This window comes from Conger conger, chromosome 9 (assembly GCF_963514075.1).
Source record: "Conger conger chromosome 9, fConCon1.1, whole genome shotgun sequence".
NCBI lineage: Eukaryota > Metazoa > Chordata > Actinopteri > Anguilliformes > Congridae > Conger > Conger conger.
In genome coordinates, this window is record NC_083768.1 from 58,501,307 (window position 1) to 58,513,806 (window position 12,500).

At 49.4% G+C, this 12,500-nt stretch overlaps 1 protein-coding gene across 1 annotated transcript in view; it reads right to left on the bottom strand.

The window, feature by feature from the left end:
- Nucleotides 1–12,500, bottom strand: part of LOC133137989 (OTU domain-containing protein 7B-like) — a 27,269-nt gene that overhangs the window by 8,550 nt on the left and 6,219 nt on the right. Inside the window, exons 2-7 of the mRNA XM_061256431.1 lie at nucleotides 4,996–5,174; nucleotides 4,427–4,582; nucleotides 3,856–4,089; nucleotides 1,729–1,830; nucleotides 1,379–1,506; nucleotides 503–606 (exon numbers count right to left, since the gene is read on the bottom strand). Of these exons, the coding sequence (XP_061112415.1) occupies nucleotides 503–606; nucleotides 1,379–1,506; nucleotides 1,729–1,830; nucleotides 3,856–4,089; nucleotides 4,427–4,582; nucleotides 4,996–5,080 (809 nt within the window). The 5' untranslated portion in view covers nucleotides 5,081–5,174. The remainder of the gene's footprint in view (nucleotides 1–502; nucleotides 607–1,378; nucleotides 1,507–1,728; nucleotides 1,831–3,855; nucleotides 4,090–4,426; nucleotides 4,583–4,995; nucleotides 5,175–12,500) is intronic.

The window sequence follows — 12,500 nt, forward strand, 5'->3', positions numbered from 1 at the left end:
TTTTACTTTTTAATCTTTGTTTTGTAACACAGACTTTTACCGTCCTTACACTTCTCCACATTGTGCATTGTCGCTGCAAAATGAATATGATTGGTTGAAAGTCAATGACTGACAGGTCAGTGTAGCTCCACTCATAGCCAGGTAAAGGGACACTCATTCTGCCTCCCCTCATATGCATGCATTTCAACTGAATTCATTGATAGAAAATATACATATGGAAAAAAAAAATGAAAAAATCTTTTAAAAGTGGGGTCGGTGGTTCGATCCTCCGTGTAGACACAATAAGATCCACACAGCCATTGGGCCCTTGAGCAAGGCCCTCAACCCTGCATTGCTCCAGGGGAGGATTGTCTCCTGCTTAGTCTAATCAACTGTACGTCGCTCTGGATAAGAGCGTCTGCCAAATGGCATTAATGTAATGTAACGTGATGATACAGTTTTAACAAAACCGCCTGCCATTCCCCTCCAGTCCAGCATGGGGCAGTGTAAGCTGGGGGCCTACCCGCTGAGGCTGCCGTTGTAGTGTATCCGTGGTTCACAGGAGGCCAGCTTCAGAAGTTCGTTCCACTCCTTCTGCCACTCAACTTCTGTGTAGACTAGGCCTGACTGTACACACACACAAACACAAACACACACACCAGTTACACACACACACACACAAACACAAACACACACATTTTACATTTACATTTTTGTCATTTAGCAGATGCTTTTAATCCAAAGCGACATACAAGTGCATAGGTTCTTACACAAGTTAAAGCATCACATCCATAGCTAGTAAAGTACACATGAAGTGTTGTTCTAAACATATAGTCATCATAAGTGCAATTTCTTTGGGGGATTAGACAAGAGACTGAGCCCCTCCAAGTCACCTGGTAGGAACGACCAGAGAGGTAGGAGGAAAACCAAGCAAGTGCAGACCCAGTTACACACACACACACACACACACACAGGCACACACGCACACAGAACAGTTACACACACACAAACACACACAGATACACACACACACACCCGTTACACACACATATACACACACACACACACACACACACACACACACACAGACCAGCTACACACACACAGATATACACTCACACACACACAAACACACAGATATATACACACACACACACGTCTCACACACACACAAACACACAGATACACACACAGTAAGAAAAGACCCAAAATCTAAATGACAAACCATAAAAGGTATGCTGAGGTCTAATCACTCTCAAACCAGGCAGAATTGTGTGGATTATTCGGTATCTCGAGCTGTGAGAGACTGTCGCCTCACACAAAGATACTGCTCAGTAATACTGAATGCGAGTGGCCGGTTGTTATGTTTCAGCCCACATGATTGGCCGGTTGGAGGTACCTCCTTGTTCTGCCGGGTCAGCTGCCACCTCCACCTGCGCTGCAGAGCCCCCCTCTCCTCGCCCTGGTCCATGAGGGCGTGCAAGGCCTTCCGCAGCATCAGGTTCCGGTCGTGGAACCCCCACATCCCTGCGTCAGCCAATCATACACAGGTAGGGCACATGGCAGGCCAATCAGAACACAGCCTGGGCACACTTCAGCCAATCAAAACACGGCCCTGGCACATGTCAGTCAAACAGAGTCAGGATGCACATCAGCCAATAAAAACACAGCTACTAGGGCATACTTCAGCCAATCAGCACACAGCCGGGGCACACGTTAGCCAATGCGCTAGGCTGGTGGCTCACTCACCCAGGGAGGCCGCGTGCAGCAGGCAGTTTCCGTCCCCGCTGGTCACCAGGGGCAACAGGCTCTGACAGCTGGCTCCCACACGGGTCCACCAGTTCAGCCGACCTACAGGAGGAGCGGGGTGAGAGGGAGAGCCAGGTAACAGGGGCGAGACAGGGGGGCAGGTAACAGGGGTGAGAGGGAGAGCCAGGTAACAGGGGCGAGACAGGGGGGCAGGTAACAGGGGTGAGAGAGAGAGGCAGGGAACAGGGGTGAGAGAGGGGCAGGGAACAGGGGTGAGAGAGGGGCAGGTAACAGGGGTGAGAGAGGGGCAGGTAACAGGGGTGAGAGAGAGGGGCAGGGAACAGGGGTGAGAGAGAGGGGCAGGGAACAGGGGTGAGAGAGGGGCAGGTAACAGGGGTGAGAGAGGGACAGGTAACAGGGGTGAGAGAGGGGCAGGTAACAGGGGTGAGAGAGAGGGGCAGGGAACAGGGGTGAGAGAGAGGGGCAGGGAACAGGGGTGAGAGAGAGAGGCAGGGAACAGGGGTGAGAGAGAGAGGCAGGGAACAGGGGTGAGAGAGGGGCAGGTAACAGGGGTGAGAGAGAGGGGCAGGGAACAGGGGTGAGAGAGGGGCAGGTAACAGGGGTGAGAGAGAGGGGCAGGGAACAGGGGTGAGAGAGAGGGTGTCAATGAAATCCATTCATGTTAAATATTTTGAGACCTATGTTCTTACATGGGTACAGAATATTACAAACAGACCTGTGTCAAATACATAATGGTTTTGGATTCAAATATTTATCTGTGCTTGTCTGCTACAGTTGAGCCAACCAAGAGGACCAGAAGGTGGGCTTTTTGAGAGCATAAGTCTGAATACACCAGATAACGCATCTGAATCCAGAACAAGTGCGCAAGTGACCCAGGTCTGATCACAAGAATTGGTGCAGACCAGGGCTGGATTTTGTTTTTCAGAAAATGAAACGAAAATTAAAAACGAAATAAAAAGGGCCAGCAACTCAAACAACTAAACTGAAACTGAAAGGGAAACGGTATATAGAAGGGAAAAAAATAAAGTCTAAATAAAATCACTTTGCTCACATGCACACACACTGACACACATGCACATACAGACACACATATACGTGTACGCATACACACATACACACACAGCTATACTGGGGGAATCATGGTTGTGATTAATTTTTTTAAATTATTACAATCAAAGATTACAAAAATTGTATTAATCTCAAAATAAATTTCACTGCACAAGGAAGCCCATGTTCAGGCTTGAACACTATGCAATCAGGCCCAGTGACATTTCATTAGGAGCACGAGATCCCTCTTGGCTAATTGTGAATATTACGCCGAATGATCATTTACACAGCCAAGCGTTCTGTAGGCTGCAGTCAAACTGGCAGGTCTAGACAGGACAGTCTCGCACAAACTAATTACACATGAAAATACTGAATTTATAAACAAACCAGGGACAGATGTCATTCAGGCCCTGAAGACTGTAGAGGCTGTGGAGCAAGTCTGGGTGTGCAGTGTAAATTCCGGCCTGTTCTTAAACAGGTTATCTGACGGCAGTGAAATTCAGACACAACAGCGAACAGCAAGGCATCTGCCAGGGACGGGCCACAAATTGTCCTTAAAAAGCAGTACACGGCAAGACATGAAACCCAAAGGGGGATCACTTCTGGTGTCTAAATGAAATGAAAGAGAAACAGATGCAGTCTTCCTGTGCCCTTGGACACAATTTTCAGTGAAGGTTCCTTTAAAATGTATTCATTTATTCATTTTATACATATTTGCTGTGCTGCGCTTCTCAAACCGAGCATGACCAAACTGGGTCCGTGGGGCACACCGATTTGGAGCGCCCGCCTGAGCCCACTCATCACTGCGACCGTCTCGGTTGATTTTGGAAATGTGCGGCCCAGCTGAAAGGCCCCAAACCGCGGCTTCCTTTCGCCCGACCCTCCCGTCAGTCAAGCCCAAGACGCCGTCGGGCGGCAGGGGCAGGAAGGCTGCGGGCGTCCGACCGACCACAAGGGGTCACCAAAGCGCAACGCCGCGAGGACATCCCGCCGACAGAAAAAGCCCCTCCCCTCCCTGGGTTATCGTTAGCGGTTCGGGGGGGGGGGGGGGGGGCCTACCAGCCTGCTCCAGCGCCGCCCTCATGGACTGCTCGATGAGGTCGCGCTCCAGGAAGCCGCGGAAGTCGTCCTGGAACGCGGTGAGGTCGGGCAGCTGGAAGGTGCAGAGCGGCGTCTCCAGTGGGGGGGGCTCGCTGAGGCCGGCCCCCCCGCCCCCCGGCGCGGACACCTGCGAGCGGGCCAGGGACACGATGGCGGAGCTGGCGTGGGAGATGCCCCGGGAGAGACGCTTCTCTGCAGGAGGGGGGGGGGGGGGGGGGGGGGAGGAGACAGAGATGATAAGTGTTAAGTGGGATGCTAACACTAAAGCAGCTAATGCTAAAGTAGGATGCTAATGCTAAAGTAGGATGCTAATGCTAAAGCAGCTAATGTTAAAGTTGGATGCTAACGCTAAAGCAAGATGTTAATGCTAAAGCAGCTAATGCTAAAGTTGGATGCTAACGCTAAAGTAGGACGCTAATGCTAAAGCAGGATGTTAATGCTAAAGCAGCTAATGCTAAAGTAGGACGCTAATGCCAAAGTAGGACGCTAATGCTAAAGCGGGACGCTAGCGCCAGTCCCACTCCCTCACCTTGCACAACGTCATCCTGACGCTGGAGCACGGGCCTCCCCACCCTGGCCACCTCCTTCTCCTGCAGGGGGCGTAAAGCGCGGGACAGGCTCCCAGCGTGCGCCTGCCGCAGCTGCTGGAAGTCACTCAGGGCGGCCGGGAGGTCCCAGTTCTTACCTGCGGCCCAAAACCACCACGTCATCGGCTGCAACGCCACACCGCTCTGACAGAACGTCACTTCACTGTTTTTAATCCTTTAAACCCGTCCCCAGTCCTGTCTGCACGGTTCATCATTTGCACGATTGCTTGAATGATCAATTAATTAACGGTAATAAATTAGCATTATGTCATATGCTCACAACATTAGTCCCAGACATCAGTGTCTGTCTACCCACATTACTTATTGACAATATTTTTTTAAATATATTTTAAAAAATGTATCCCTGACAAAAAAACCACCAGTAAAGAATAAATAAACTGTGGTACCAAGGATAAAATCCAAGGCGCCTGGTCTCTGGGTGAAAAAAAAAAAAAAGGGAAAAAAAATATCCACTATCTTCACCCCTGACCACTGATCCCTGACTGCTCACCTTCCAGTAGGTCCCGGGCCAGCCCTGGCTCCGCCCCCGTGGAGCGGACGAAGTTGGACAGGACGCCGTCCATGTCCACCGTCATGTGATCATGAAGTCAGACTCCCCCCCGACTGGGCTGTGGGAGGGGGGAGGGGCGGGGCCTTCTCTCCTCTGATAGGGTCAGCACTCAGTGACAACTGAGGGGGAGAGAGAGGAAGAGAGGGAGGGAGAGAGAGGGAGAGAGAGAGGAAGAGAAAGAGAGAAGGAGTAGGAGTGAGGAAGAGTCAGAGACACAGAGAGAACAAATGTATTTAAATTAAAAGTACACTGGACATGGCCTCAATATGCACTAACTTTATTAGGAAAACTGACAGAAGTGGAACCCCACGTGGTCTTCAAAGTGTTGTGCTCTGAAAAGCTTTTCTGCCCACCACAATGGTGCAGAGTGGTCATCTGAGTTACCGGAGTCTTTCGGTCAGCTCAAACCAGTCTCTTATCTGCCCATTTTTCCATTTTTTAACAGTTATTAGACAGTGTTCTGCCCAGGAGTATTTGTAATGAATGTGTATTGTATAAACACCTAGAATATACATCATGCTTTTAATCCTGTATCAATAAATACATAAAGATAAAGAAAAAACTTTTGTCTAATTTGTCTAATTGCACTTTTTATCCTGCACTCGCACATGAGTAATTCATCTTTAATTGCTTGTTGTCTGTGTCTTTTAATTTTTGTCTTTAAACACCGGACGGGTGCACTAAGCATTTCACTGCACATTGTACCTGTATATTGTGTATGTGACAAATAAAATTTGAATTTGAATTTGAAAAAAGGCCATGAACCGGCCAATAGCAAGCAAAGTTCATTAACTGCCAAATTGTTAGCTACGGTCATGAACCAGCCAATGGGGAGCTGAGGTCATGAACCAGCCAATGGGGAGCTGAGGTCATGAACCAGCCAATGGGGAGCTGAGGTCATGAACCAGCCAATGGGGAGCTGAGGTCATGAACCAGCCAATGGTGAGCTCATTGAGCACAGGGGCGGCATTTCACTGGCAGATGGACTTTGAGTCACGCAGAGGCAGGCAGGAAATTATGTAATCTTTCTCCATTTATGGTTTTAAAACCGAAAATACGATCCTAACGATCCTCCCCTGTGTTGTAATTAACACTCCTCTGTAGGGGGACACACCCCAGTGAAAGCCACACATAATCCCACGACCAACTGCCTTCACGCGCCAGACACCCAAAAACCACCCCAGTCTGTCGTCCTAACAGTCAACTGCATGTTTCACCGTGTTCAAATTAAAATCTCAAATACGAGGCGCTCAGAAGATGGGCTCATCCGCAGTGACTTACACAGCGAATATTTGTAATGTGCAATTCATTTATACAGCTCGATTCTCAGTGAAGCAATTCAAGCGTGTAAGAAGCAGGCGAAGCTTTTGATACTGGCATCCACTGAGACTATGTTACGCATATAATAACATAAAATAAGATGTTTATTAAATAAACAACCACACCCTGGCCACACCAAGCCCACCTCTCAAACAGGACACGCTTCACTGAAAACACAAGACAGACAACAACTTGAAAAATAACCCGAGAGAAGTAAAGAAATAATATATCAACAATAAAAGGGCACAGTTGTGATGGCGTGTGAGTTCATTTTTACGGCACCAGAGTGGGAATATTAATTGTAATATGGAACGTCTTTAGAGCAGTGGAAACCATCCCTGTTCCAGGAGACGAACAATCCTGTACAATTTCATTTCGGCCCTAGTTTGGCACCCCTGACTAACACTTAACAGCTGAACAAGAGCTCTAGCTGTTGAATGAGGTGTGCGTTATTAGGGTCGCAGTGAAAACCTACAGGAAAGTAGATCTCCAGGAACAGGGTTGGTTACCAATGCTTTAGAGACTCCTTTCGGTCCACTTATTTGAAACAAGCAATCTTGGGAGCTAAGAACAGAAAAACTCGAACAATAAAAACTTAATCTGTAACCTGACGCGCGGTGGTTGTATTCCCGGCGTAGCAGGAAGTGCGTTCCGTGTACGGGACCGGGCGTCTGTGGAGGCGCACGGAGTCAGCGCGGGGAACGGCCACATCACGAGGCTCCACGGCCGACGTCAGAGAAACGCGGGCGTCGTCTTCTCGACCAAAACGACCCGCTGCCCACCTCGGCGTTATCGAAGACACAGCTCCCGCACGCTGTGTACGCTCGACAGCAAGGACGCAGACGGAGATTTAAGAGATGCCCATACTGCTTTGTTACGGAGTCAGAAAGGGTTACATTTGGACCTGACACGGACACTCTTCGGTTATCTGCCTATAATAATTCAGCATACGTGTGCCAGGCAGTTGTGTGTGTGTGTGTGTGTGTGTGTGTGTGTGTGTGTCTTTGCCTCCACATTGTGTGTTAAAACCCTTTAACCAACCACCTCATGGTGAATTATTCCTCACATAACCCTTGTTCCAAAGTCAACCGACAGGGGCGTGTCTACAGACCAGCAGGGAGGCTGAGGTCATCGGATGAGGTCGTCGGATGAGGTCATCGTTTGCGGGCAGTGAGCTGGCAAGCAGTACAGAGGACTGATTCAAAGATCAGGAGGTCAAGTGTGTGAGAGGAGAAGGCGGATGAAAGAAGGCCGGTAGCGAGAACCTGGGTCACGTGTTCACACACACAAAGGCCACACTTTTCCCGCAGGGACCACTCTCAGATTGTACACTGCGAAAAACACACTTCCTGCGGTATCACGACCCCTAACCTATAGACACACTACCTCTCGAGATCCGACCCTTCACCATCAAATGATCATACATATAGTATAGGTTACTAAAAAGTATACAAAACAATGTTTTTTCAAACCAAACGAGCACTAAATACGCATTGGGCATACTGCAGCCTATGTTTTGATTGGTGGAAAGAAACCAGTTCAGCACGTCCGTGGATCCCAGACCAGTGCCAACTAAAGCGCTGAGCTTTGAGGCAGGAGCCGGGGGTTGCAACGCGCTTTCAACCAATCGGTTCCCCCCACCTGTAGGAGAGCAGGGGCAGCCTGCAGCCTAGTGGTGAAGGTACATGAATGGAACCCAGAAGGTTGGTGGTTCAAGCCCCGGTGTAGCCACGAAAACAGCTGTTATCCCCACATTGCTCCGGGGGGAGGGTTGTCCCCTGCCCAGTCTAATCAAGTGGAAGTCACTTAAGAGTCAGCTAAATAACAAATTATTTCATTTCTAATTCAATATTTAGAACAACTCAAAATGAGAGGTCATTTAGGAAGGAGCAGAAGGGAAGAGTGTCAAGGTTTAAGGGTTTAAGGATGTCAGGAGTTCCAGGGTATGTCACTGTGGGCACCTGACATGCATCACAAATTCACAGCCTTAAAAGTATGCAGCAGTACATGGACTTTAATGCAAGTTTCATTCCAGAATGATTACTCTATCTATATGCATTTAGCCAAGAGCAAGGGTGCCAAATTCACACGTCCAAGTGGCTGACATCACTGCCAAACAGTGGTGAGCATTTAAATAAAGTCTCTCTGATGTAATGGGCAATAAATAGGCCTCATTATCACCCTCGCACCCCTTCCCACAGAAAGCCACAGACAGTGCCTCATTCCTGGACGAACAGCTACAAACAGGGGCAGTTTTCCAGTTGATTAACACATCGGCATTTCCCTAAATATGGAGTGTCTAACTCCAGCCAGGGACAGTCATCTCTGCAGTGGTTCTCTGCAAGATCGTGGGAAAAAACAAGGAGCGTATTTGGACACAGGTCAACCAGTGACTTAAATGATAAACAGAAACACTGAAGTTCTTGATGAAACACTGAAACCCAGCAGATTTGAGAGTTGGAGATCCCAGCCCTTTGAGAGTTGGAGATCCCAGCCCTTTGGGAGTTGGAGATCCCAGCCCTTTGAGAGTTGGAGATCCCAGCCCTTTGAGAGTTGGAGATCCCAGCCCTTTGAGAGTTGGAGATCCCAGCCCTTTGAGAGTTGGAGATCCCAGCCCTTTGGGAGTTGGAGATCCCAGCCCTTTGGGAGTTGGAGATCCCAGCCCTTTGGGAGTTGGAGATCCCAGCCCTTTGGGAGTTGGAGATCCCAGCCCTTTGGGAGTTGGAGATCCCAGCCCTTTGGGAGTTGGAGATCCCAGCCCTTTGGGAGTTGGAGATCCCAGCCCTTTGGGAGTTGGAGATCCCAGCCCTTTGGGAGTTGGAGATCCCAGGCCTTTGAGAGTTGGAGATCCCAGGCCTTTGAGAGTTGGAGATTCTTCACTTTCAATGTATTGTGTACCACAAAGTTACGAAGACACCTGTCGGCATGTGACCCTAAGCCTTTCAACACCTGCAAGATCATGCAGCTACACAGAACTACACACAGTTACACACAGCTACACACAGAACTACACAGTTACACACAGTTACACACAGAACTACACACAGAACTACACACAGAACTACACAGCTACACACAGTTACACACAGCTACACACAGCTACGCACAGCTACACAGAGGGAAGCAGAGCTACACAGAGGGAAGCAGAGCTACGCAGAGGGAAGCAGAGCTACGCAGAGGGAAGCAGAGCTACGCAGAGGGAAGCAGAGCTACGCACAGCTACGCAGAGGGAAGCAGAGCTACACAGAGGGAAGCAGAGCTACACAGAGGGAAGCAGAGCTACGCAGAGGGAAGCAGAGCTACGCAGAGGGAAGCAGAGCTACACAGAGGGAAGCAGAGCTACGCAGAGGGAAGCAGAGCTACACAGAGGGAAGCAGAGCTACACAGAGGGAAGCAGAGCTACGCAGAGGGAAGCAGAGCTACGCAGAGGGAAGCAGAGCTACGCAGAGGGAAGCAGAGCTACGCAGAGGGAAGCAGAGGGAAGCAGAGGGAAGCAGAGCTACGCAGAGGGAAGCAGAGCTACGCAGAGGGAAGCAGAGCTACACAGAGAGAAGCGGATCAACTCTGACTTGTGGAAACTGGTCAATCCACATCACAGGCATTCTTCTTCAGGTCGGTCTTCATTCTAGCCATAACAGCAAACCTGCTGAACTGTCACAAGCTGTTAATTGTTTGTAAATAGACTATTTCGACGCCTGCCAAAGGATGATTTACCCTCTTAAACCACATTATGTCAGGAACAGGCCCGTTCCAAATAAGGCCCTGTTCTGGGGTTGTGGTATTGATCCCGGAAGGTGCCATTACTGACTACGGCCAGCAGCTGATGCAGGATCGACCACAGTGTCACTCCGGGAGGGAGCAGATTGCTTACAATCCATTGTTATCAACGAATCAATCACGCATTGGAGCAATGCGGGGTTAAGGGCCTTGCTCAAGGGCAAGACTGCTGCACTGATCTTATTGGGGCTACACTTATTGAGGCCTGAACCATCAACCTTCCAGGTCCCAGTCAAGCACCTCCTAGGAGGCTCATGAAGGAAAAACACAAATTTCGACTACATATTCTTGTGGGGAAAAAAGTATTGACTTCATATTTTTACCGCGATCGTACCATTGACTTCACAGAACGGGTGTGAATGGCCTAAACTGGAGCGGTTTGGCTGCTTGGTTGCGACCCACACAACCAGTCTGTTGTGATGGCAAGCAGGAGGAAAAACCGCGGGTGGGGCCTCAAATTCAAACGTTCACAACGCGAGTACACATTCACATCACACATTCACATCACACATTCACATCACACATTCACATCACACATTCACATCCTGCCTCACGCATTAAGGGACTAATCTCTGAAGAATCTGAATGGGCAAAAAAAGAATCATAAAAAAATAATAGTACGTGAATGAAGGAATGCATGAATTCATATACATGGCAGGAAGCCTTTTGCATTTCCCTGTAAAAAAAGAAAGTTTAAAAAACTTTGAATCAGCCCACATGCTGATTTACAGCAATGCCCACTTAATCCCCCCAGTAGCCAAACCTGCGTGTCTTTAGACTGTGGGAGGAAACCCACACAGGCACGGGGAGAACATGCGACTCCACTCAGAAAGGCCCCAGCCAGGATTCAGAGCCAGGACCTTACTGTCCTGCATGTGAGATGGTGACCATGGAGGTGCCACACCTGACCATCCGACCCAATAGCTGGGCTTTGGGAATTACGTAAATTCCCACGAGTATCTCCGCCGATGGAGGGGCCCCTCTGGAAAAGAAAGCATTCCCAGGAACAGCAGACAGGTGGCTGTGCCTCGCAGGTGTGGAATAACCAGACGGGAAGACCGGAAAACCGGAAAACCGCCGGAGAGCACAGAGGGACGGAGAGCCTGCACGCCTCCGGCAGCCGTTCCGCCCCAGCGCACACGAGCACAGTTATGCAACTCCAGCCCACAAACACGAGAAAAGCACAGAGATGCCTGCCGGAAGGAACACCAGACTGGGAGACCCAGTCAAACCGGTTTGATCGAGGCGTGTTTAGACCAGGAGCCGTGCTGGCAGCGGAGGGACCGTCAGGCTTCGAGCAAACTGTTTGCGGTTAGAGGCAGGCATCACGTGGGCAGCCCGTAGCGCAGTGGCTATGGTGCTTGGACTGGGACCCGGAAGGCTGGAGGTTCAAGCCCCAGCCTAGCCACAACGGGATCGGTGCCGCTGTTGGGCCCCTGAGCAAGGCCCACGTTTGTCCCGGGGAGGATTGGCCCCTGGTCGGTCTCGTCACTTTGGATAAAGGGCAAACGGCTGCACATGAAATGAGGACAGCGGCCTGGTACGGCCTCGGGAGCCTGGCTCGTGACCATGGCAACGGTCAGCGCCCATTGAGACGACGCATTCAGGGCTTGGGTCAGCCATCTCCCCGCCAGCAAACCAGAAGCACAATAAGCTACCGGGCAGCCACCGCACAGGCCGGCCCAGCAACGCCAAACACTGCTCTTTCCAGCATTTCATCACCCGACTGGTCATACACTCACCGAGTACTTTATTCCTTTATTATTTTTTATTTATTGCACCTACTTATTCATGCGATTGTATACTCAGCCAATTGTGTGGCAGTTGTGCAGACAGAAAGGCCGTGTTAATGACAGACATCAGAGGAGAAGGGCCAGACTGGTCAAAGCTGACAGGAAGGTGGCCGTAACGCAAATAACCACGCATTACAACAGTGGTATGCAGAAGAGCATCTCTGAACACATCATAACTCTACAGCAGTAGAAGTCTAATAACAAGTCTAATAAATACCTAATAAAACTGTTTGGTGAGTGTCTGGAAAATAATTATCGCCATAATAGTCATCAGTACAATATGGTACAATGCCAATCAATAGCAAGGCTTTGCAGCTTCCGCATGATTGCCCAAAACACATCACATGATCATGGAAGCTGTATAAGCTTGCCGGTGATTGGGTGTCAGACAATGAGATTATTCATTCATCGAGAAAAAGAGAAAAATCAAGCTCTTCCTTCTCATCAGTGAAGCACTTCTTTCCTTCAAGTGTGAAAATGAATTCAAGTCATTCCCATTCCAGGTGTGTTGCTGCAAACCATTACTCAGAAAAACTGCACAAATAATATTTATCT